The 26,317-nt window shown below is 49.2% G+C and overlaps 5 protein-coding genes across 5 annotated transcripts, besides 1 other annotated feature; 2 read left to right on the top strand and 3 right to left on the bottom strand.

Annotated features, from left to right (window-relative positions):
- Positions 1-5,518: 5,518 nt before the first annotated feature.
- Positions 5,519-6,859, bottom strand: PODANS_6_2470 (uncharacterized protein; the record flags this gene model as incomplete). Its single annotated transcript, XM_001910214.1, has 3 exons — positions 5,519-5,851; positions 5,990-6,061; positions 6,101-6,859. 3 exons carry the CDS (start codon positions 6,857-6,859, stop codon positions 5,519-5,521), a joined length of 1,164 nt encoding a protein of 387 aa, XP_001910249.1.
- Positions 6,860-10,780: 3,921 nt separating this feature from the next.
- Positions 10,781-10,881: a repeat region (morceau du transposon grenouille ?).
- A 2,182-nt stretch (positions 10,882-13,063) lies between these two features.
- Positions 13,064-13,486, bottom strand: PODANS_6_2480 (uncharacterized protein; the record flags this gene model as incomplete). Its single annotated transcript, XM_001910213.1, has 2 exons — positions 13,064-13,163; positions 13,314-13,486. The coding sequence occupies 2 exons, from the start codon at positions 13,484-13,486 to the stop codon at positions 13,064-13,066; spliced, it is 273 nt and encodes a 90-aa protein (XP_001910248.1).
- Positions 13,487-21,419: 7,933 nt separating this feature from the next.
- PODANS_6_2490 (uncharacterized protein) lies at positions 21,420-21,772 on the top strand (the record flags this gene model as incomplete). Its single annotated transcript, XM_001910212.1, has 2 exons — positions 21,420-21,492; positions 21,558-21,772. 2 exons carry the CDS (start codon positions 21,420-21,422, stop codon positions 21,770-21,772), a joined length of 288 nt encoding a protein of 95 aa, XP_001910247.1.
- On the bottom strand, positions 21,767-22,683 carry PODANS_6_2500 (uncharacterized protein; the record flags this gene model as incomplete). The annotated part of the gene is made up of 2 exons (XM_001910211.1): positions 21,767-22,272; positions 22,326-22,683. The coding sequence occupies 2 exons, from the start codon at positions 22,681-22,683 to the stop codon at positions 21,767-21,769; spliced, it is 864 nt and encodes a 287-aa protein (XP_001910246.1).
- Positions 22,684-23,601: 918 nt separating this feature from the next.
- PODANS_6_2510 (uncharacterized protein) lies at positions 23,602-23,844 on the top strand (the record flags this gene model as incomplete). Its single annotated transcript, XM_001910210.1, has 2 exons — positions 23,602-23,615; positions 23,679-23,844. 2 exons carry the CDS (start codon positions 23,602-23,604, stop codon positions 23,842-23,844), a joined length of 180 nt encoding a protein of 59 aa, XP_001910245.1.
- Positions 23,845-26,317: the final 2,473 nt, after the last annotated feature.

Here is a 26,317-nt window from a genome sequence, read left to right as displayed (position 1 = left end):
CCCGGTTTAGGCGGGGTTTTGCCGGAAGCCGAAGTTAAGCCGGAGCCAGACTTCAACAACAATTTGATATCTCACCCTTTTTCACAAGTAATTCACCTGGATATTTGTAGGTAGTTAGAAATCAAGTAGATAGTAATTGACGCTTTTTCTGCAACTCTAATTATTCGCATTTTTTGGCGCCGGATGGGGCAGGTTGCAAAAGAGAGCTTGAGCTCTGCCAATTTTAGCACGGCGCTGGTGGTGCGGTCACGATCATGGGATATATCCACGCCGCTGAGATAGACTAGTAATGGCGCTGGCACCGGGCGCTGATCTCAGCAAGCAACAGAGATGTTTATAGGTGGGTGTTTTGGGAAAGCATCTTGAAATAGCATTGCCAATATAAGGCAGCTCATCTCCGCTTCCGTATCAGGTCTCACATTGACATCCATAATTCATTCACACGAGAACCCTCTAAGTTTAAAATGTCCGAAAACATTGTGTATCTTCGCACACAGATTATAGGTATGTGGGACGTTTGATATCAAGCAGCTAAAACTAACGTACTCAACATCACTAGACAATCTCAGGTTCTGTCGGGGAGATGATATTCGTCTCATAGCGTCCAAATCAGCGGACTCTACTTCATGGACCATCACCGCCCTACAGGGTGCCGACCGAGTTTTGGCCGCAACATCACCCACCTACCAAGGTGCATTTTTTGCTCTCTTTGTCAAGTCAGCCGATGCCGTCCAAAGTCAACTCAGCTCCCCTGGCTGCGACAACGATTCAACCATTTTCTCGGGCTTAAGCTCTCCGCATTCCTTACACCCCGGGTGTTTATCCGGTGCTATCAAATATTGCAGGCATGATTTCATTCATGCTGCTCTACACTCCATCAAGCGGACTGTTCGTCTAATCATTGAAGACGGCCATTACTGTCGCGACGTTGAAAGACAAGTCGATCACATATGTGTCCTCAGTATCAAGGAGGCAGCAGTCCAGGCGAGCTCGAACAGAGGGACGCCTCTTTCTGTCTGGCTTCAGAGTATAACCGTCAATGATTACCGTTGGAACCTTGAGGCACTCAACGGGCCTCGTATCACGCAGGATGAAGTCGACGAAGTTTTGAGGAACGCAGTCACGGGCAGAATTGGAGTTCCTAGGATTGCGGTGAAGCTCTTAAGATAGTAAAGCAGCAGTTATTATTCTTTTGTCAGATAGACTCAGACTTCCTCCAACCATTTTGAAGGGTGAAACTCATATAGCGCGCTCTTGGGGATCCCAAACTTTGCCATCTCTTTGTGAAGTTGTAAGACAGTATGTTAGAATCTATACAGCTGCTCTATTAGCCCCTCATTTTCCGATTTTACTCTTGTTAACGCAAGCTGAAGGTTCTTGATTTTAAGGTCGCGTTAAGCTCGGTGGGACTTGGACCTAATACGCTTAAAGCGACGGCGCAATAGCCGGGACCGTCGCTGGCCGACCGCCATCTTCAAAGTGTTAGATACCTTAACTATCACATACAGTCAAAGCCGCATCAATGACGAACGTATATTTTATCTTTTCGTTTACTTAAGAAACTGATCCGACGTGATGTATTTCGAGCCGTGAGGGGCTGCTAAGCTCAGTGATCTTAGCCGACATGCCCGGAGGGAGGTGCGGAATATGGGAATACTGCTAGATCAAGAAGAATCAAGGTAATGGAGTTGAACACCTCGCGGGATGTAAGGGAGGCAGGCAAAGACAAATATCCAGCTTGAGATGGCCTGGGAAAGGTGGAACAAATAAAGGAAAACCAGCGGAATCATTACCAAAGTGAACAGTGTCGATATACTTGGCAGTGTTGAATTCCCTAGTGTGATCAGTCACATGCTTCTGACATATAAAAATCCACTATCCGACGTAAAGCACACACCCCGCCCCCCATGTCTTTCTCTCTAGACCCAGCCCCCTTTCCCCCCCTTTCCCGTACCGCGCAGATCACCATCTAGCAAACAGATTGGCGTATGGGGTTGTGTTGGCCAGGTAGATACCTCTAAATAAGTACGAATGTATTATCCCCGTTAATCAAGGGCAAAAGTCTCCTCTGTCTCTAAAACCGGAAGTGTTCCTCCTTTATATTCTCTGATTGTGCTTCGAATATAGACGGGTTCTTAGGTGCCTTACTTACGCTAGACAATGCAAAGTCGTTTCGTCGCTTATGTTGGGACGCAAGCGTCTTACATCAATCGTTCCAACTTAAAGGGGTCCAAGTCATTCCTCCTCGGCATCCTTGTATTTCATTGAAAAGATAAGGTGGCATAATGCGCATACCCGTCTTGGTTCTTATTCCCCGCAGCAATAAAGACACCCTCTTGTGCGACATCTATGCAGGGAAATTGATGGTCAATGGAGGAATTAGCACCACCTCCACAGGTACTTGCGTCATGACCATGGTAGAATTGCAAGACGGAAGGCGCCCAAAACTCACTAGGTACCCGACATGGAAAACCTTCCATACATGAGATACATTGCCATCTGTCTTTACATAACAAACTTGCATTATTTACTTTCCCTTCACAATCTCACAGCCCTCAATATTACCCTCATACAAAGAAACCAACGCTAGAGAAGCGCCATGCTTTAACAAAGTTGATCGAAATAATTCCAGTTGCTCAGCTTGAGGTGCGTCTCTAGGAGAGCACCCACATGCATCAGAGCACAAATCATCAAACTGTATGCTATATCCGAGCTCCTTGACTGCTTTTGCAAAAGCCTCTTCATCATCGTCCTTAATGCAGAACGCAGTGTCGTCTGGTTTTAGATCGGTTGACGTGATGGGGTTGTGATTGTGGGCGTTGTATGAGCCCGTTCCGGGGCTATCATTCCGGTCGAGCTGTCCCTGTGTGATGGACATGTTGTGGTTTCGAAGGGCCTCTTTTTATGTGATATATCTTTAGCATAAGTCGTACATCTGGAGGGTATATACTCAAGATACTCACATCTCTGAAGATAAGACAGTTTGGTAAGAGCTTTGTGTCAGAATATGTGAGGGAAAGGGAATTCCGAATAGATGAAAAGAGTGGATGGAACAAGTTCAGATTAGCGGCGAAGACTGATGAGGTAGGTAAGGGGAGGGATACTCGATAATGTAATTAGCGAAGACATGTAATAGAGCATATAATATGTAAGCTGTTTGTAAAGTCCTAATAATTATGCAGAATGCCAAACCCGGCACATCTGTTTTTGGGTGTGGCTGCCGCCTGCACTGCGTCGCAGGGGTACCTACCGATACAAGGTGCCTTGCCTATCGCGCACCCCTACTCCCCCCCCCTCCCGCTCCCCGACCACACACCCTTTTGCTTTCCAGTTGGGGGTCCCCAGACCGACGCTATGAATTCTGTTTGCCACGTCACCATGCAGTTCTTGCAAAGAAGAGCTGCTTTCGCTAAATATTTCTAAAATGGGTAATAAGGACCTGATCCAGCTGGCTGGGTAACAATAACAAAAGGACACTCTATATGCTGGGCACGCGGTTAGTCTAATGGTTAAAAGTGCCACACACCGACTGTTGGTGCTGAAGTTAGCATCGCATCTTCATCATCCCATGAATACTACCTACCTACCTTGGTTATCATACCTGCCTACTTGTGTTACTCAACACTCAGTTACCTACCTTGCCTTAACTTACCCGTCATCATGAGTGGCGGTTTTAACAAGTACCGATGCAAATATTTTCTCGTCTACAACTGCATCAACTGGGTGTTTATGAACGGGCATGCTTGTGGTAGCTGTCTTGTAAGTCACACACACTATTGCCATGCAGTTTATCTGACTCTGTTACAGGCTAAGGGGCGGGAGTAACGTCGTTTACTCGGAGAAGATGCTTCTTTCTCCCACAGTGACGTGGATACGAGGTTAAAGGTTCTCAGCTTTTTGTCTCTGGGAGGCATCCAAGACCAACGTATGTCTCAATCTGCTTCATGTGAGCGGCATGGTGGGTAGCACAACTTTCGACGAATCAATATGTTAGATAGGTAGTATGCATATTGTTTCTGCTGGCTAGTCCACCGCGCATCAAATGTAAGGTAACGCTATCAAAGTCCTTTGTGCCGTCCTCATTCACCAACGGCAAAGTGCGTGCAGTCGTTTCCAACCCTTGCTCAAGCCAAGCCTCCATGGGCTGTTAGCCCCTACCGTTTCAAGTCTCTCCGTCCACCCACCCCCCTCCATGTATTGTCTGCGCCTCCCTCCGTCCATAATCTCCCTCCCGATCTCCGTCCATCCGCGATCTGTTTGGCTAATTAGATGTATCTATCATCAGCTGGACATAGACCTTGAATCTTGGCCTATACGTAACTAACGATGTCGTTATCTCGCCCCTCCTTTTGCCTTCCCTTAAGTTAGGATGCCCACATGTGTCCTCAAACATTCCAGATATAAGATATAATGTCTGGGCCCGAGCTCATGCATGCCTACCTATCTTCCTCTTCAACGGCCTGTTTGCTCTTATCTTTCACGAGTAACGCAGTCATCAACCCATCCGGCCTGCCTCGCCAGTGGCACTATGTGCAACTTTACGCAGGTAAGTTACTTCTTTTTAGGTCAGGCTTATCGCTCATTCTAACATACTTTTTCTTATCTTACTTAGCCAAAGTTATAGCATACAAGCGGTGGGTATTAGTGGCACATATCTTAGCAGAATACGAAATAGTTAATCCCTAAAACAAATCAATTTATCTCGGTAACAAAAGCTCCCTCTCAAACCCACCAGAGATAAACGCAATATTAAAATCCTTGCTCGGTGCCTAATAACCCTAAACAACTAGTACCCTTCTGACGTGTACCGTGCTTTCGAACTAAATCGTATCCCCCCAGATACTAGCCCACTGTTCCTTTACTCTTCGTTCAGTGGCGGCCGGTCCGTAAACAGCCTCCAATCTACCAGTGGGGTGTTTCTCATACATCTTTCTTCCTAACCAAAGTATCCTGCGTTCCCGCCTCTTAAAGTTAGAGTTTGTCTCGGCGTACCTGAGGTGCCAATCTTCAGGATGACGTTCGAACTGATCTGTGAATTCTGGCTGAGAGTCAGGAACAACCGCCCACGGAAGGCCTCGCAAGGCATAGTCCTCGGGAAGTTGACAGGGCTCTGGCGGCAGGTCATCATCCAGAATCGCACAGTCTCCTGTAAGTTGGGCAGTGTCGAGAAGCGGGGTTAGTAAGCGGATGGTATTGTCCCAAGGAAATAGGTCATTGACGCATTCAAAGGTGTCGTCGTCGTACTGGGACAGCTAAAACAGAAATACCAGAGCGTAGTGAATGTAGGCGAGAACGTTGGGATCACTGGGCCGAAGTGAAACGACTCTATAAGTCTCACAGAAGAGCTTGATAGCCGTAAGAGATAACCCCGCAACAGCGTCCTCAGCCTCACTCACTACCCAGACCCAGGAGCGCGCATCGTATCTAACATGAAGCATGACACAGCAATGTATGATGGCAAGTTGGTAACTAGGTATTAAGTTAGCTTCAATGGAACGGAGGTGGGTGTTAAGAAGACTTACCTTGCTTCCATCCACTTGGAGCCCAGCATAGTAATGTATGAGTCCATGCCAAGATTGTGCAAACTCTGTCGAACATCGCCCACCTTATCTTCCCTTCCCAGGAAGATGTGGCTCACGGTCTTGCACTGATACAGTTCGATAGGGCGGAGTATGCGTGGTACGGTAGAGTGTGGATTCAAGATCGGGTTGATCACGCCCATAATACTCTCCCGTGCGGGTTCGAAAGGGGTTGGCACACATAAGGATTTCAGAAAATAAAACAACTGTTGGCGTACATTGGGCCGAGACAGAATGGCAAGATGATGGTATAGTCGACCAGAGGTTGGGATCTATTACCTTATTAGTGTGTTGATGGTTGATGGGGGCCCAGTCGGTGCTTAGGGCTAAATAAAAAACTGCTCTCCACGTACCGTATCAGAACGCCTGATATACCAACAGATGCTGTGTGAGAGCCATTGCTTCCGGACCCGCTTATCACTGTCTTCGTCTTCCAAGCATAGAGCCCACCAATACCGTGCAAGATCGCCCAAGCACTCCACCTAAGTATCCCGAAATGCCGGGATAGTTTCGTAAAGAACGCCCATTAGCGAATAAGCGAGGTTTAGAAAATACTGTGTGTGCTGGAGAGTCTGTGAAAGATATTTTCTCAATACCTCGAGAAATCCATGGATACCATACCTAAATAAACGGGCAGGGATAAGATATTCTGATGCCACTTCTCGTAGTTTAGTGCTTGCTGACGGATGCTGTGAAGCTAGGAGGAAATCATGATACTCGTGTAGTAGGTTGCGATGGAGGACTACCAAGTCCTTCCATTGCTCGTTATTCAGTTGAAGGTTCTGATTCTTTGCGTCCGCCTCGAACTCAATACACTTCGACTCAAATGCAAGAAGGCGAGCGTTAATCCCTTGAAGTTCGGCAAGCAGATGGTTTTGTGTGATAGGTGTGACCAGAAAGCATTTGATGAGCTCCACGCTATCTTCATCGCAGGTGATGGGGTAATCATTGGGCTTCTTGTTCTGTTGGGGGTTGGAAGGGAGGTGGAAGTTGGCGGGGATCGAAGTAGGAACGGTGTCTTTGGGGTTGAGTTGGCTGGGCTTTGGCTTGTGGCGGTCGCGATACTTGATTGGAGTTACGACAGGAATAGAGTGGTCCGGGGTATCGTCTGGCTTAGGGTGTTGCTCTTCAATAGCTGGCAGCTGATAGGTAAGGTAAGAGGTTCCAGTTGTGTTCACAACGCCATGATGGTCGGACGAAAAGGGAGGGCTAGAAGTGGCGCTTAGCAGAGTGCTCTTACGCTCCTTCAAGCCCCCATTCGACTTCCTTGAAAGGCCCATCGTCGATTCGGAGTAAAAGATGAATTGGAATTTTTCAACGACTTAGAAAAGTACATTGGAGTAAGGTCTTTATCTTTTCCATAACTTTCCTGCAAACGCAACAAGGCATCCGGGCGACAAGGCGACAAGGCGTCCAGGCGGCCTGGCGACCTCAGCAACAGTCCGCGCCGGGTTGTATAACGAGTTCAGGGGAGGGGGGTGTATTGGCCTTTCAATCTGGGATGTGGCGCGGGTCAAACGCTACATACCTACGGTACTAAGGTACCTGGCCGATCACCGAAAGCCTTTAAAACCCTAGCATCAACGAAGAAAGGGTACTTAAGGGGGGAAATAAGCAATCAGGCCTCTAGGCTCCATAAATCTCGGCAGAGAGTAATTCACAGGACGCATAAGTGGAAGAAATGTAATGCTTATCATTTCTACATTACTAACAGGGAAAGAAACTACGTCTACTACGCTCTCTGACTGCAGACTGGCGAATTATTATTCAGCGCTGCTTTTAATATCCCTGCTATGACCCCCATGCCTCGCCTGTGCTCCACGTCTTCCGCGTCCTCTGTCACGTCCTCCGCGTCTTCCACGTCCTTTAAGCCCTTCTTCGCCATTGGCTTCCAATTTATTGCCTGTTCCCGTTCTGTTGCCTTGTCCCACCCTCCACTCTTTTCTCAGAACAGAAAGCCTGTTTCTAACCGCTTTGGGCGTCCTGCCGTCTAGTATATTCCGTAGCTCAGCGTCTGAAAGTCTGTGCCCCGCTAACAGTCTGATTTATACATCTTCATCTGCTGTCCAAAGTTTGTGGCTGATTCGCGTACGCGGTATGATCGGCTTAGTTCGTTTGACCGCTCTATCATAGAGAGGAAGAAAACGGGTCGCTTTGTTGCTGACTGCTTGTGGGGTTTTGTGTATGAACTTGGATATTATATATGCGGGTTGATTATCCCAAGTTTCCAGTAGAAAATTCTCCTCCACTGGTGTCCACTGTCGACGTCTCGAAGTTCCAGTAACTTCTGGTAAGAGTTTGCTGATTGCTTCCAGATCAAGAGGTAACTCCAAGATCTTTTCGAGAATGTGATCACCAAGGGGTAGGCGGTATCCCAACGTAGCCATGATTCTGAAGATAACCAGGCTGTCGAACTGGCTGTAATAGTTTCGGTGAAAGGCAAGAGGTAGCACTCGGTCCTCTTTATATGTTTGATAGATACAAAAAAAGGAAAAGTGTGCCTACACCGTTTGGCGGCCGCTCACGGTGGCGGAGGGAGTGCCTTGGGCGGAGGGAGTGCCTTGGGCGGAGGGAGTGCCTTGGGCGGAGGGAGTGCCTTGGGCGGAGGGAGTGCCTTGGGCGGAGGGAGTGCCTTGGGCGGAGGGAGTGCCTTGGGCGGAGGGAGTGCCTTGGGCGGAGGGAGTGCCTTGGGCGGAGGGAGTGCCTTGGGCGGAGGGATGGAGCTGGGGCACACGAGCGGAAGGACGATTCTGCGGCGGTGCAATGAGGTGACATGGATGTTGCGTCCACCGTTCAGTCGGGCTCTGGGCACCATAGGCACAGCGGAATAATTCCCCACCTGCAGGGGTCGGTAGGTTAGCTGAAAGCCTGCTGCATCGTTAGTGTGTTTCCGGGGGGGCCGTGAGGGGGCGGCCGACGTGGGTGTGACAACCTGGAACAGCGCAATTCCTTGCCAAGGTGTATCTCCACTCCGGAAAACGCTCAAACTCTCCATCCGTCCGCTCGGCCGCCTCTATTTAGGTGTACCTGACCAACAAAGGCTTGGCTACTTTAACGATCATTGGGTCAAGAGCATTAGGTAATAGGAATCGAATCCGAAGGTTTGCTCCAAGTCCAGTATTGCAAGTGCATTTGCCGCAATGTTATTCGTCGTCGAATCCTCCCTCTTAAACCGGAACACACCTCGCAACCGGGCAAAGCAGCTCAATGATCCAACATCATCTGCAGTCAAATGGACCAAAAGCGCATAGCAAGATGGCAAGTGCGAGAGAACGTCAGGCAGCTAAAGGTGCAAGGATTGCAACCACAGCTGGACGAGGTGAAGAAGGAGCTGAACGAGGTTAAGAAGGAGCTGGACGAGATGAAGAAGGAGCTGGACGAGATGAAGAAAGATGCTTAACGATTGAATGCTGAGCTTACCTTCTGCCACCACAACCACCTCTCACTACAACAAACTACGAACCAGACCGCTAGTATCCCTCCACCACTTGCATATCTGGCTGTCCGTCCCCAATCACCATGGAAACCTCAACCACCACCACAACCACAAACACCACACCTACCACCACACTTACCACCACCACACCTACCACCACCACACCTACCACCACCACACCTACCACCACACCTACCACCACCACAACCACAAACACCACACCTACCACCACCACACCTACCACCACCACACCTACCACCACACCTACCACCACCACACCTACCACCACCACAACCACAACCACAACCGTCACCGCAATTACCACCGCAATTACCACTGTCAAATGGCAAACAGCGAAATCGAAAACCAACTTACTTTGGGCAACAGTGTCGATGCAATCAAGATTGCGATGAAGCATGCGTGAATGCGGCGGCAGGATTACTCTGTGACAGCAAAATATGTCAACTTAGTACTTGCAAGAATCGTGTAGGAAGCTTTCGCTTCCAAACTTTCTCCACATCTAACTGTGGTACAGGACTTTTCACTTCAGTCTTCATTCCGAAAAAAGCAATTATCGGACTTTATACAGGAGAAGTCGTCAACGGCGAAGAGGCTCAGAAAAGATCGGTAAGACATATTCATATACCTATTCAATAATATTACGGATAGGTTTCCTATCTAACACCTTGCCTACTTAGCAAACATACATCACTTATTACGGTAACGATCTTTACATTGATGCAATGAAATCGGATTGTCTGATGAAATACATCAATCACTCCTGCGAACCAAACTGCGGGATGGAAAAAGCACAGCTTCATGATGCAGAGGTCATCATTATTCGGGCTTTAAAAGACATTCTCGGCGGCTCGGAATTGACAACCAACTATAGCCGCAAACCAGCCTTAAGCACTTATTTATGTGGTGCTCAGGGGTGTAGAGGCAGATATTGAATTGTTGGAATACCTTCTCTTGGAAGGAACAGCAGGGAACAGAGTATAGGGTGGGTTCTTCTGCCGGTCTCTCACTGAGAAAGGGATGGGGTCTGCACGACCATAGATACGCGAGACAGGCAGATAAGGGAGCAGAGTTGCAAGCGCCTAGCATCTTCGAGTTACTCACCAAATCCACACCATCTAATATCGCCTTTGAGGTTGCCCCTGGCAGAACCACAATTGATCTGGCTACATATATCTTACCACCTGTTCAAAAAGCTATCTTTTCAACATTCCCGCGCGCTTCTTAACCACTCACACACTGTGATTTCTCCAATGTTCTTTGCATCGGGAACTTAAGCAACAAATATAGATACACAATAGATTTCCCATCTAGCTACCTAGTGGATACCTGAAGTGCTGGCAGAGGCTACCTTATTCACACACACATACATACACTCACACACCCCTTATCTCTTATCACTGACACACCCCTTATCTCTTACCACATATCCCTTATCTCTTTAACCGCAGAATAATAAGAACGAAGAGTACGAAGGAGAGATGGGAAATCACACTGTAGATATTTGCTTTGAGTTGGCACTGCGTTGCATTTGTATATGTTAGGCGCTATTAATGGAAAGTTGTGTGGCTTCTTTCTCCCACCGTCCTTGGCCGAAGCCATCCTCAAAGTGATTTTTGGTGCCCAACATACACCTCTGCCGACGAAATTGTTGTTAGCGAGTGACTGTCTAACCTGATAGGGTAAAAAACACAGACATTTTGTTAAATTTCCATTAAGTATAGGTACTTCCAAAAAGCTACTCCCAACGACCAAGCAGGGTGGAACCCCTTTTGGGTTCCGTACTCCTGTGACAATGGACTTGCCGCTTCTCTCTGGGCCTGTGATTGCCCGACCCCCTACTTATGAAGTGTGTGAGGGGTGGCCTGAACGGAGCGAAGTGGAGCCCAGGGCTGATAAAAAGATTAATAGCCTGTACTAGGTCGACGTTGGAAGATCTGTCTGTATACAGCGTAACTGACGACTTTATCGCCGCCGCAAATCTCGCACTTACCCATCTTTCTATTTCAGATAAAGTAAAGCGTTAATAAAAAAACGATTTTATAAGGTATAAGGAAAAGCGCTGTTTGTCGAGGAAAGTTGTGATCTGCTTTGCCACGGTTTGTAGGGAAAATGCAAGGTAATTAACAGCTCATGGCGCAACTTGTTTATCCAATTATGTCCCAGAAGCTTTTAGCCGCCGATTAATAACAGGATTTCCGACCTCCTCCCACTTATTGCGAGTTAACGAGGACCCGCTTCCTCTCACTCTTTATTCGTTCTACCTATAATGTCGCATGAGATTTCAAAGCTAGCAGTATGTACTTGCTCGGCCCTTTTCCAAACAGATGATGGTTTGAATGAGCATATTCAAGAATATCGGGTTAGCACGCCTACCAGCCTATGTTGCTCCTTAACTGACATCTCCCAAGTCCCGGGAGCAGTATCTGTTAGCCGAAGCCAAAACATGCCGAACCCATTGGAGAACTAGCGACGATCGAATTAGCTAAAGCGATTGCGACGATAATCAAGATAGTAAAGACAACGAGGTCGGCAATTATACGAGCACAAGAAGGGAATATAAACGCTACGGGGGATTTTATTGCCCTAACCGAACATGTTTAACGCCAGAACGGGTATGGAAAAAGCAGCTACTCCGGCGGCATTTTCAGCAACGCAAGTCTCCATCTCCGTTTTACACGCAAGATTGCTTCTAACAACCGCATCTAGATGTCCCCTGTAACGAAGTATGTGTGGAGTGTCACAAGACGATGAGGCTCACAAGCGAGTTCCTAAGGCATGCCGAGAAGCATGTCGACATAAAAGATGAAAGGAAGAAGGTATATATTAGGGCAACATGCGATGAATTACGTAAGCTTTCCGACGATCAGCTTAACCTCGCGTTGATGAAACCGAAGTTTGGAGTAACAGGTTTGGACTCAGAGGCGCCAGAAAGTCAGAAACGGAAGTTTAGAGTAGCAGGTTTGGACTCAGAGGCGTCAGGAACTCAACATACGCTAATCCACGACCATCCTCACTTGCAAAGCAGCAGTGCGCCCTTTTATAGCCGCTCGATCGATACCGAATCGGCTATAACACAATCACTTTCAGCAATGACGCCCAGTTCTCACGTAGTTGGAATCGCCAACACTTACACGGACATGTCATATTCCACGGAAGCACAACCGCAGCCAGATGTCTTGGGAGCCTCTGATAGTGTTCCTACATTGATGAATACATGGACGACGGACAGCCACAGAACTACCAATCCAGTTAATGAAGTTTTGGAGACGTCAAGAACCCAATGGTTGATAGTGGCCGACCAACCTCATTTGCAGGGCAGCAGCCAAGCACATCTAGACTTCTTAGGGACATTTGATGCTCCTATTCTGCAGACTTTGAACAGTGTCCCAGGATCGGGAGCGCACAACTATGGGTCAAAGGCGCCAATCATGTATTCGAACACGGCCCGTGAATCTCTTATGCCCTCCATGTATCCTGGATCTGAGACACCAGCTATGTATTCAGGTACGGTTTTGGGGGCAAAGGCGCCGATTATGCATTCGGGTACGGTATTTGGTTCAAGGGCACCGGTCATGTATTCGGGGACGGCCTTGGGATCAGCGTCATTTCAAGATGAAAGCTCAGTTCATGCGCCACAGATGGCTGGGTAAGGTACTTTAGATTATTTCGAGACGCCGTTAACATGTGAACTTCACCCCTATGGTTGGGCTCTGCATCTGGGTAATCTTTTGCTCGAAATCACCGCCCCTGGGGTATTTCTTTGCTGGCCAGCGTGCGAGTTCTTCCTCCGTCGCGAAAACGAAAAATATAACATAACCCTTGAGTCTCTTCCAACTCAGTCGTGCATCACAAATGAGCCTAGAATATCTATTAGCATAGCGGACAAGAAACGTGGTCAGTGGTCATACAAGCCGCCCTTTTCCAGCACAATATCGATGGGCTTACAATCCTTAAGAGCGCCGTGTGGCATTTCTAACAAACCATTGGACGCCCACCAGCCCCTGAGGTGGCGAAGATAGGAGGTAACCTACTGTCCGTTATCACCCATGGACGTCTCATACCTATCCTCCCGAGCCATGATAGTGTCGTGAATTCCTGCCTTTCGACAGGCCTCATACATTTCCTCTCTAGTCGCATCAGGATTCGTGTACTTCACGTTGTACGCGACCGTCGTGTTGAAAATGTATGGGTTCTGGGGCATCATCGTGATGTGTTCGTGAGCTAAATTGGAACGCAGTTAGTTCACGTGTCCTCAATGACTCATAAAGTACACTCACGAATCCTTTTCAATCTTCGTAATATCTTGGCCATCAATGAGAATGGTACCCGCAGTGGGAACGAGGTTTCGCATGAAGAGGTTGCTCCTCAATCTCTTTCTGTGCTGACATACGAATGCCAAAGGGATCAGCCTTGCTAACATCGCCGTCGTTCCGGATAGTCTCGGCAGCATCCCGATCTTCGATATCCGACTGGGTTAGGCGTTCATATTCTCCCCCCCAGAAAGCAAAAAAAAGAAAGGCGAAGAGTGCAACATAGATCAGGAGCTCCGCCACAGTAAAAAAGATGTTGAGTTGCGGATAGGGGAAGGTGTAGAGGAAGGTCGCGAGGAGAGCCAAATGATGAAGAGTTCGACGGTGAAGAGAAGAGCCCAGCACCCGAGATAGATACAGAAGTTGAAGAACTGTATTTTCTCCAGCGTAGTAAGTCCTTCCAATTGAGCAGCGCTAATGATAGTAAAGATGCTACCTGAAATCAAGGCCTGGATCTCCGGGAGTTCCCTTCGGCTCGCCGCCTCGATAGCCAGTACGAGAATATGACCGAGATAGAGCGAGAATAGGGTGACGAGAAGAGGTCGAAAACCGGAAGGGTGTGTGTAGATTCTAGCATCCCCCGTACCGAATGACGATACAATAGGGATTGCGAAGACGATGGCGACGAAAACGGCGATAGCACAACAACCCCGGAGGACATACACCCACGGCTCCAATCCAACGGCCATGTCGAGTCGGTCGAGTAAGGTACTTAGGTAGTGAAAGCGGACCCAGTACTGTCAAATAAAGGCAATAAGCAAGTAAGATAGGCAGGTAGGTACCTAGATAGGTATGTAAAGAATGTGTATGGTGGATAAAGATATTATACAAGTCAGATAAAAGGCATCCAGGCCAACTGATATTTGCATTACACAGTGTTGGGAGCAAGGCCACCGGCCATGCAAAGCGCCAAACCTGCACACTACCACTCAAGGGGAGGAGCATAGGTACCTAGGTACCTAGAGTGCTAGTTGGAGAGCGGCTGTGAGTGGCTTTCCAGACATGGAGCAGAGGAGCAACGCGCACAAGCACATTTTCGGTCGCTTGGATGATCGCCATTTCGTCTCGCAATGCCTACCTGGGTTAGATCACAATATCAGTGAGCCGGGGATGTTCCAAGCTTCTGGTTGTTGGTTACCTTAGTAAAATTAGGTGACTTATTGGAGTACATGCCGCGGAGAGCTTCTCCGCCCACCCCCTGTCCAGCATGAAGCTAACGACAGCAAGATTGGCTCTAATCGCGATTGGGGCTAGGATACCGAAGATCAGATTGTCGCGCCGCGGATTTCTCTCTCCGCCCGCCCCTCCGGTTTACAATTACATGCAATTATCGCAGTCAACTCATGATTTTAAAATAATAAGAGGAACACTTCTTCTCAATCCACAGATCCCCCACAATCTGCGCGCTTTTATCATCTTTTTGTTCGTTGTCCGCACTATGGCACATTCGATTTCTCCTTTCCCGGAAAGGGCCGTCGACAATACGCCCCACGCCGAGGAAGTCCAAACCGCAAATCGACTATGGACGGATGGTGAAAAGAAGTTTCTTCTTGAAAATTCGACTTCTCTTACTATCACCCAGCTATCAAGGGCACTCAAGAGATCTCCCCTGGCAATCCACAGAAGATTAAGCGCAATACATACCATCCAAACCGACAGCAAATCAACGCCACGATGGACGGAAAATGAAGAGAAGTTTCTTGTTGAAAATGCGGCTTTTCTTCGTGCCAACTAATTATCAAAGGTACTTAATAGATCTTCCAATGCAATCAACTGGAAAAGGAGGCAACTGGGTTTGAAACCTCCCCCAAAGGAAGGGACGTGGACGAAGCTTGAAGAAGAGTTTATTCTTAAAAACTTGACTTTTACTGATCGAGAAATAGGAGATTCACTCGGAAGATCCTCTGAGAAAGTCAAGGGAAAGTTGAGGCGCATTCGTAGGGCATGCGCCAGTCAGGGCTTGAGCATTCCACGACGGAACATACACGTGTGGACGGCGATGGAGGTGGATTATCTTCGTCACAATTCCGGGCGCTCTCTCCCAGAACTTTCGGAGGCACTCGGCATACCTGAGACCAAAGTCAGAAGTAAACTGTACAATCTGTCGAAAAACGGCCAGCCACCACTCGTTGAGAAGGTCAATGGCACACAGAAAGGCGGCGATTCAAATGACAACATCAAGATGGGGAAAGCTGGCAACACGGAAGAAAATATTGACGCGGGGCAAGACATCACACAGATATGCCACACTACAGCAGAGAGTAGCATGGGACAGCGTATGGAGGTTATTGGTATTTGCGATTTGGCAGACGGCATCGTGGCAAACGGTGTTCTGGCAGAGGGTGTTCTGGCCGACGGTGTTGTGGCCGACGGTGTTGTGGCCGACGGTGCTCCGGCAGACGGTACACAGATATGCCACATTGGAGCAGAGAGTAGCGTGGCACAGTGTGTGGAGGCTATTGGGATTCGCGATATGGAAAACGGTGTTCTGGCAGACGGCATTCTGGCCGACGGTGTTGTGGCCGACGGTGCTCCGGCAGACGGTACACAGATATGCCACATTGGAGCAGAGAGTAGCGTGGCACAGTGTGTGGAGGCTATTGGGATTCGCGATATGGACAACGATGTTCTGGCAGACGGCATCGTAGGGGGCGATATCTGGACAACCGATCCGAGTTTTTGGATGTGTGATATGACGGTACACGATGTGAAGGGTATTGGTAATGGCAATGTTGGAGGGGGTTTTGTGGAAGACTGGCATCAGTTCCGGGACGATACTGTTGGAGGGGGTTTTGTGGGAGACTGGCATCAGTTCCGGGACGATACTGTTGGAGGGGGTTCTTTGGGAGACTGGCATTAGTTCCGGGACGATACTGTTGGAGGGGGTTCTTTGGGAGACTGGCATCAGTTCCAGGACAGTACGGATATGATCCTCCATTATCAAGGCGTGTTGGATCCGTCTTCTATGGTAGGCTACAGCTTTAACCCTTCCGACGAATCCAATCGCCTTTTCGTTAACTATTAGGGGGGTTAAAAAAGAATGAAGTTCTGTTTTTCTGTTTGATGACATTATACATTAGCCTGCCTCGATATATAGCCCGGACCAAATTACAGCTGAATCCCGCCTTGTTTCTCGCTGGTCTAGGACTCTAGGTATCTTCTAAAACCACCTGTATAACCTTGTCCCGAGCCCACGAGTCTTTATTGGAGCAGTTTTCTCCTAATACCTCAATTGGTCGCTGAGACGCCGAAGGGATCCGGTAGAATGTGGGAGTATCGCTAAAATGAAAGTAAAGAAAGGTGGAACATGAAGGCCCGGGGACTCCTTGAGACCCTGAAATCCCATCCTCGTGCCAAGTGCTGGGGAAAACAGAGAGCCAGGGGGGGGCCGCATTGCGGGGCACCCGACTAATCGCACACCCATTAGGTATAGCACGGGGCCCCCTCATTGGCACAAAACAAGCCAGGGTCTTCGCCCGTCCACCAGGCGGCTTAATTTTATTGACAATGGAGCGTTCTGATTAGCCTGCAGCAAGCGCCTATCCGCAGCCCCGCAATTTGGCTTCAACGTCGGCCGCTTGATAGACTCTGGTCACAACACATACCAGGACGGCTGAGGTACAGAATGGAGCTTCGGGATATTATCTCGCAACCTGGAGAGAATGTCGCTTGGGAAATACTCCAGGCGGTACAGGAGCGAACGAACGTCCCCACCAAACACAATCCTGAGCCACTTGTCCGGTTGACCGCCTCAGGTCGGTACTCTGACGACGAAAGTCCTTTTGATGCACCTAAGATTACGATAGCGGGTATGGTCCGTCTAGCAAAGTACTGCCGGTTCTCCGAATGGGGCAGTATTTCGAGGTACGAGATGGTACAGAGAGCAGCATTTCAGTGGCTTAACTTGGCGGACCTCGATAAGGACGCATATTGGCACCATTATTACAATATTCTTCTTCGTAAAGACACGACCCTTGCAAACAAGTTTCTACTTGGTAAGACACGAGTGTTTAATAGCTGAACTGGTCGCCAAGTACTGACTTGGGCCTATAGATGTTACGTTGCTGAAGTGGCGAGACGATGTAGACGGGTTGATTCTGCGAGCCACAGGCTTCCAGGAGAGTGAGTAAAGCGTTACCTAAGAAACGGAATATACATCTCTAACAAACGGTGTGACATAGGCATCCACGAACCTTCACCACAGGCACGCCACTCCACCCCTGCCTCCGAGAGCCCCATGTCAGTGTCACCTGCAGGAGAAGCGGAAAACCAAGGCGACGGGGTGGGCAGCCAACAGAAGTGCGACTGTTCGATTGGGGACGATGCAGCCACCCAAATACGGTCCAGACTTATCCGTGAAATTCCGGACGCAGAGATCGAGATTGGACAAATGAGTGATTTGACCCTTTCTCAATTCGCAAAATCTGACCATGTTGGGATTGATCGCCGGAGCTTGTTTGAGATTTACACCGAGCTGTGGCGTGCATGGGAACACAGTTCGACATTCCAAGCGGAGTCGAAAGGGGGAAAGCGCATGTCTGTTTGCATTGGTGCAGATCTCGACTTGCACTGTCTGGGTGACATTGACTTCAAGATCAAGGTCGAGCGATCCCGTGGATTGAACATAGCAAGCAAGTTCAGAATCCCGATCCATGCTTGTGCGCATATCTTGCCCGGAGAGTCGACCCTGAGTGCAAGCACTTCGGAGCCCTCTGAGGAGTCTTCCACGTCATCAACTATAACTGTGGTATGACTCTGCGCGCGGTGGCTTCTGACGCTCACTGACGGATACTCTAGGACAGCAGCAGGCTCGAAAATAACAAGGACGTTTACTTCTACATAAAAGTCATACACGTTTCCCGACCGCTAAGGGTGACAGTTGTTGAGGGCCAAGCGGTTATCGTGAGAAACGCTCGGCAACTATGCTGGGTGTGGACACCCACTGGTCACTGTCCAACATCGGCCGAGGTACCCAAGGGGCTTCACATTGAGGTAATCAATGCGACTATCCGGACGGAAGACATCTAAAGTGCTGGCCCTGCTCCTTCTGGTATCACGTCTGTCAGCTCACACCACATCAAGCGGTACCCCGCGCCGCTGTTTGTTCTGAGGGAAGGGCGTGGGTGGGATGGTAGGTAGGCATCAATTCCCACCCAGGATGAGGTCATGATATGGGAAATAGCCAATCAGTGGGCATTGGCGAATAAATAGCTACATGCATCAACTCTTTTCACTCTCTGACCAAGACCAAGACTTTTGCATGGGTGGTGAATTCACAGCCATGTTGTTTGGAGTAATGGGGGTGCAGGGCTGACCGAACAAGAATCGGCGGGCGGAGCGAGCAGTTACGGGCGGAGCGAGGTCATCCACGCAATTAGGTATGAACAGGCAAAATGGTTAGCCGCTTCGGCCGCCCTCTGCTCTGGCTCCCTCCAGAAAGGTGGTATATTTATGTGCCCCGTTCCCTAAGATGTACTAACAAGGTAGCAGCCATTAGCTTCAGACATTCCCCATTTTATGTCATGACATCGGTATCCTCACAGCCGGAACGGCCAACTCCAAGCAGCTCTTGTCTCCCTTTAACACAAGCCACAAGCAACCTCTCAACACCCACAGCGAGCTGTACTAAAGCGGAGAGCTCCAACAATACAAGCTTAGTACTGAAAGATTTTGAGCCACTTGAGCAGACGCCAGACAGTTTGCAGCAGCGCAAGAAACGAGGGGCAGGACAGGCAAAACTAGCATCACAGTCTCAGACGAAACGGGCAAAGACCGCAAGCCAGAGCCAAACTGAATCCCATTCACAGCCATCCATACCATCAAACGAGGGATTTCAAGCAAGCCCGGCAACTCCCCCCACTGGTAATCTTTTTTCCGACACATACAACAGTCCCCGTGGCGTCCAGGCTACTCTGCAGGAATAGGCTCGGAGCCAGAAACTGAATCTAACCATGTCTATGCTTAACTGCGGTGACCGATTTTTGGTTGCAACAGTTGAGTTTTCAGCACAAAGAAACGATAAGAACGAATGGCGTCTTCTTATTGAAGGCTCGGAGCCACGAAGTCAACCTGGCAGTTCTCGCCCTTCAACGAGCTATGTATCGCAGAGCAATAACAGTTCGCCAAACCTTCCCGGATCGCCAACCACGTCAGCCACTTGCAGCTTTTCGTCCACCATAGAGGACGATATCCCACCGTCTCTCTAAGTGGCCTTACTCAGATTCGAATGCCTAGCAGAGTTCCCCCTGAGATCTTATTTTACTTTTCAGCTTTTTCACAGGTCTTTGCGCTCTTCGCTAGGCCATCTGCTTTGGTTTCCTTCACGCCTTTATGATGCTTTCTCATCACCGGCTTTATGGCCTTCATGTATTTCTGCCCACTTGGCTTCCCACGTTCAGATAGATCTATTCATCACCCTACACATCTTCATACTTTCACACATTGGCTTCTTTCCGGCTTTGTCACTGATTATACTATACGAAATGATTAAAGAAACATTCTATTACTTTCGACGTTCTTTCGAGCTTCGTCGGTGGCGAGATACTGAACTGCTGAGTGGCACCCACATCCTGGGACATACAAGCCCCCATGTCAAGACCAGCTGTCTGATCATGGCAAATCCCCTCCCAATCCCTGTTCTTCCGCTACCCCCCCCCCCACAACCCCTTCCCCAGATGCACGCCTCGGAGGGTGCTAGTCGGATACAAGAGAGGCGTTGACATATACAACGCATTGCTTCTTTCTCCGTTGCCCTCATGTCGCCTGTGGAGTAGGAGCTTATCATGCAAGGATGGGTGGACGATCACACAATTTGATTGTGGGAGCGCAATCCAGTCGATCCGTCCGTCCGCCCGCTTGCCTGGAAACGATGCTGAACATATAAGCCTGGGACGCGACCCATTCCCTCCCCCCGCCCCCTGAAAACTGCACTTTCAAGTCCTGCAAGCCACTTTAGTTACCTTATTTTTGCCTTGTCTCGATTGTCTCTGCGAGATTCGAAAAGATACAGCCCCCGGTAGCAGCCCCCGAATTCTATGCTGCCATTGCAGCATATATCGTCACCGTGGTGTTCCTCGTTGTCTCCAGCATTGATCTTTGGCTTCAGAAGAGCAAGTCCCGTTGGCTTACTGTTACTGCGTGGGCCTGCCTTATTACTACGTTTATACCTAGTATTCCATTCATTATTTGGAGAAGCTATCCATACCTTCTTGCCTGGAAAGCCGTCACATTTCTGGTCTACCCCGTCTTTCAGGTACTCTCTCGCATGTTCGCTCTGTATGCTTTACGCTGACTTGTGTGCAGCTTCTTACAGGACCGGGGGCTTACAACGACGGCTTCCTAATCGGGATTATTGTTTGCGAGATGATCCTATCTGCTTTTGGATTTTGGCAGATTTACAAGAGAAACGTCTACGAGTTCGAATGGCTTTCGCCTGCTATTTTTTACGCCTACTTTGTAGTCTTGATTATTTGGATTAAGGCTCATTCCACCAAGTATAGAAGCCGACCAAACCTCAACAAGGGTCTTCTGTTGTCGTTAGTTTCAGTTCTTGGGATAGTTATTGCAATCTGTATATGCATTTTCGTTTCGTCGCAGTATCAGCATTTGGTCCAGTGTTGTAACTGGTTACTCGTGTCGATTGGCTGGTTTGGACTGAAGAGGTGGCACCCAGGACACGTGCAGGCAGCGGTCGCACTGCGATCAGTCAACATTTCACGTGATAGCCCGGCCACCCCCACAAATCCGCGCGACAAAGCCTCTGTCACAACCAACCCTTTCGACAACAACGACACTTCCCCTTCGTCCAGTGACCGGTATAACCGGCAAAAAAGTGTGTGGGAGGAGTAAGGACAAGGTTCTGGATGAGGTTCAGAAGCCGCTTAGGCTAGGTAAGTTTTACTCTGCCCCTTTACCTTGCTGTTTTGCTGACTTGCTGACGTGCTTTGCGGTGTAGGGGAGCTACGCATAGATACGAACGAGCGTGATTACGTTGCTGCGATTGTCGACTTCGATGGATCGGATGGTATTGTGGCCGTGGATGGAAATTTCTATGTGACCAGTCCAGTGACCGGTATGACCGGCAAAAAAGTGTGTGGGAGGAGTGAGGATGAGGTTCTGGATGAGGTTCAGAAGCAGCTTGGGCTAGGTAGGTTTTACTCTGCTCCTCTACCTTGCTGTTTTGCTGACTTGCTGACGTGCTTTGCGGTGTAGGGGAGCTACGCATAGATACGAACGAGCGTGATTGCGTTGCTGCGATTGTCGACTTCGATGGACCGGATGGTATTGTGGCCGTGGATGGAAATTTCTATGTGACCGGTCGGAGTAAGACACAATCTGGGAAATATCTCTATGTTACTTCTGAGGTTTATGTAATGGGCGAGTTCCCGAGCGTGTGGTGGATTTATAGTGCAAAAGCTGGGTTATAAAGCGGTCATCGCCGGTCCTAGCCTCGTGCTATAGAAGCCCCCCCACTGACGGAACAAAAGAAGACTTGATAGCTGCTGCCACCTTATCACTATCTCTCCGAGAGTTGCTGGCAGAACCACACCGTCAATCCCTGGAAGCACTGCGACACACGATACCATGACACCTTTTGGTGAGGAATCGGCGCCAATCAAACCACAGTTCCAAGTTCCTGAAACCTCTAGATGTTGCGTTATTGAAGTGAGGAGTTTCGGCCGTTCGATCCAGACCTTGGATGCGTCTGGGTATCGCTCGGAACGGATCTGAAGCTGCAGCCCGACATGGAGTACGGAGTTTGACGTCAAGTACCCTCCATTGTATGTAAATTCGAGCACTTCGGGGGCCGACATTTCGAGATAACTAGCAAGCTTCCTCCAGGGATACCAGAACCGATAGAACCTGGGATTCCAGGGTTCGTGAACTAATGGGGGTACAGCGTCGAAAGTAGGGAGGGTTTCGTCGACTACAACATAAAGTCAGAACAACACGATCCAAGAATGATGACACGTTTCTTACCGTTGAGCAAGTCGCGCAGTCCTACCAGCCTTCGTTTATGTGGGCGCGGCTCCAAATCCTCGCTGGGTGTAGGCGGATCTGCTGCTCGATCGTTGGACACTGAGGTAGCTCCTTCGTCGTCACCCGGGGTAGCGCTTTGCGACTGAGCACTGCGCAGGGAAATTTCGGTCCTTGACGCGGCTTCAGGAGACCTGGTGTGGGGGGTTGAGCGGGCTTTGTATCTGCCGGAATACCGTTCATCACATGCCAACTTCAGGCGAGTGCATCTGGCGCATGGTAACTCCTTATTGCAAGTTATTTTCTTGCGATGGCAAGGCGTACAGGCGATCCGAATCCCATCCTGAGTTGGTGCCGACATTGTCCTGAATTTCTGTAGAACTGGGCTGGGCCGAGAAGAGGGCTCCAATATCTGGGCCCCACAGTGGGGTGTTTTACCGGTGCGGCGCGAACATCCGCGTACTTGAGCCGCAAAGTTGCCTGCCAGCCTTGTTGCTGCAACTGGGGTCGGCTCCGACGGCTTGAAAACAGAGGAAGTCCTTGTGGCCATCTGGTCAACTATTGCAAAAAGAATTGATACCTTATGTACTTCTCGGGAAATATGGTAGAGGCGCGCCCAGCATTGCTAGGGTAAATGTCGCCTCCAAGCAAAGCTATCTGAAGGGTGCAGGTGATAAGGAAGTCGGCCATTATCCGACAAAGAATGATGGAATGGAACATGGGGAAGAGCTTTTGTTTTATAAGAGCGGTAGCCAAAGCGGCTAAGCATACCAAGTCGCAAAGTGGTGCTGAACATAAAGTGATTGGCGTGGCGGCGGGCGGAGCGGCGGGCGGAGCGGAGCGAAGGCGGAGCAGGGGGTGGGGAGTGACCTGGGACTCGATGGGCGGTGAGTTGTTTTTTGTTTATGTCAGCAGCCCTTGACAACACCTTCTCAAAACACATCACATTTCGATGAAGAAACGAAATCGACCCTTCTTCCTATAAGATGAACCTCGTTCATTTGAAGAAGTGCTATATATAGCGCTGGAGAAGTTGGACGACAGAACACATGCACCACGCACTGAGGCGGGACAACCATGCACAGGGCACAGTTACTGCGCACTGAGCACAAATATCACACATTCTAATGTTGACTGTAGGTACCTCAGACTATTTAACACGCACGTCGCCTACGTGGATTTAGATGCTTCTGCCAGGTAGACTGGAGATCATCTGTCCCCCCACCACATCAAGCTTCTTCAACGACATCATCACTCAGCTATGGCTAGCCTCGGCATCATGCATAACGACCAGTATGTACCTCTCTTTTCCAGAAGAGCACCTGGAAAGATTGACTTTAGCTTACCTATTGTCAGATCTCTAGTCTCTTTCCCCAGCGTTCAGTCCATCCCCTACTCTCCAGAATCTGGGGTTATCTCGGTGGCCAGCACAAAGCCCAAACTGTCGCATATCGTCTGCTTCCCATTCAGGCAAATTAGAGCCAGCATGGCTCGTAGGCTGCATATACTTTGCAGGCGGTGAAGGGGTTCAAAGCATTGGAAAGGTCTTTTGGAGAATAGGTTGTTTATGGAAGGTTGACTGCTTGGTTCTGCTGCCGCTAGATTTTATAATAAACACTAGAAATGTGTAATATAAACCGTTCAGATAATCTTAAAGAAACTGTAATTACGATAGTTGGAAGAATCAAGAGATAGGTATGTTTTGGCTGTCTAGGTCGGCAAAAACTCAAGGTTGCCATTCGTGAGTCTCCAGTGCCTAGGCCAATTGTTTAGCCAATACGGAAGCCAGTGTTCCTCAAGATCCAGAGCCCAGATTCCCTCCAAAAATTACAACACAATTACAGGACTTATAAGCTGTGTGTGTTCCTTGATACTCAGGATGGCCGTTGTGATTGAATCTCGGTCGGACTTCGTCTTGCATACTAAACCAAGAAGGAAACTTGGGAAAAGTAGAACAAAGAAGTTTTCGTTGGGTTCGGAAGTCAGCTTTTTTAGCAACTCCAACGTAGATGGCAAATTGAGGCGGAACTCCTTTTTACATAACCCTGCAACATACAAGTCGAGTGTCGCACAGTATAGTTGAACTTGGGGGCTTACGTTAAGTTTCGGCCGTGAGCGACAATTCTCCCTCCATATATAATATCGTCCTTCATCAGGGGGTCCCTGCTGAATTCCAGACACGACTGGGAGAAACTGCATGCATTCTCTGTCAAGATCAGAGGCCGACTGGGGACTACGGAAGTTAGAATAATTGACGTCTATAGTTTCGCCTGAAAGGAAGCTACAGACGCGCACATAATGCAACGTAAAGTTAAAGATATACGGAGGTATGTGCTCTGCATGACGCATCTTGTGCCATAGAGTCTTGAGATGCTGTATCGGACTAGTTCCTCCCAGGAGTGACCGAACAAGGCCGGAAAACGGAACCCATATGGCCCCTTCAGCATCACTGCCCAATTGAGCCCGGTCATGGAGAAGATCACTTCTCCGAGCCAGGTCCACATTATCGGAGTGTGGACATAATGATAATATGGCGCAGAGAATGGTGGGTGAACTTTGGCAACCACGGTAGATGGTAGCAAGCAATGTTTGTTGTTCAGGACCGGGGGGCGTAAGTTTCAAGAAGAATATGTAGTGATAGATCCAGAGCGCTTCGTCGTTCTGTCTGTCCTCGTCGGAAACGGAGAGCTCGGAGAGCGTGATTGGAGGCGGCGGGAAACACCGGCGGTTTTGGCTCTTGCACTCATCGCCTGCAGAAAGTGTTAGAACGGTCTATAGAGATGTGAAGCCAGTACATTACACTGAATGTCTTCTTGAGTGATATCGGTACAAAAAAGCTGCTGCGAAGTGCAGTTAGTGCAGCGGGGAGGTGCTGTGTCCATGAGGCAGGTCCAAGTAGGTAAGCAGGTTTCGACTTTCCAATATATATCTGCTGTTACATCAAGAATCAGGCAAGCAAGCAACTTAATATTCTGCTGGTAAAGATCACACCACAAACGAATACAAGACGATAGCTGCTCATGTAGGGTACCTTATGGTGCACAACTTCCACTAGCTTCCCAACAAGAGCAACTGGCACGAAGTGGTGGCTTTTTTGGCTTCATCAAGATGTTCCGCCTTATCTAGAAAGTACCAGTATTCTCTTCATCTATTTGCGTTCTTGAAGCTTAGTTCATAACAGGGGACTTTGTTCCCGTACTTTCTTCTTCCCTGTGATCATGAAGACCAACGCCATTCAGGTCACCATCGGATCACCGGTGTCGGATATGAGTTGCACCGAATTCATTCGGCGGGGTATGTTCCCTCGGTAACAGCCCTGTAGGTGTCGAGCTACATGCCGAAAGGGTCACTGTTGTAGGTTGTTGCAAGAATCTCCCTCGGATTCCCGGAATCTTTTATGCCTATCTCCGCACTGTAAAAGCTTTGGTAATAAAAACTGCCAGGTACCTACACATTATTCATAAGAGCAAGCACAGTGAAACATCCTGTCATCATCACCCGCCCATTGAACTGGGAGAAAAGCTGTGATGGAACGTCAGTGGTACCTACGGTACCTCATCGGTTAGGTGCAGTGTATGGATTGAAGGAATTATCTGCCGTCGGGGCTAGTATTTGATAGGACACAAGATGCCTGGTCTTTTATCATGGGATAACCTGCAGCAGCTAGGCCTCTGGTCAATGTTCCAGGTCATGCATGCAGGTATATGGCGGGCCTGCCTTCCTCGGCCATCCAAACTCAGGAATTTGGACACCCCAGCAACAAGAACCCCCTTCCCCTATACCCCCTGGTCTCTCCCCGGTCTCCCTCTGGCTTTTGCCAATCCACCCCCCGGTACCCCGGTCCCGGCCCCCGCTCATATCCCCCGCCCCCCCCCCCCTCCCCCGCCCGGCCCGGGGCGGGCCGGCCGCCCGCCGCGCCCGGCCGGGGGGGCGCCCCCGGCGGGCGCGCGGGCGGCGGGGCCGGCGGGCGCGGGGCGGGCGGGGGCGGGGGCGCG

Source organism: Podospora anserina, chromosome 6 (assembly GCF_000226545.1).
Source record: "Podospora anserina S mat+ genomic DNA chromosome 6, supercontig 2".
Lineage (NCBI taxonomy): Eukaryota > Fungi > Ascomycota > Sordariomycetes > Sordariales > Podosporaceae > Podospora > Podospora anserina.
This window is presented reverse-complemented; position numbering and strand designations above follow the sequence as displayed.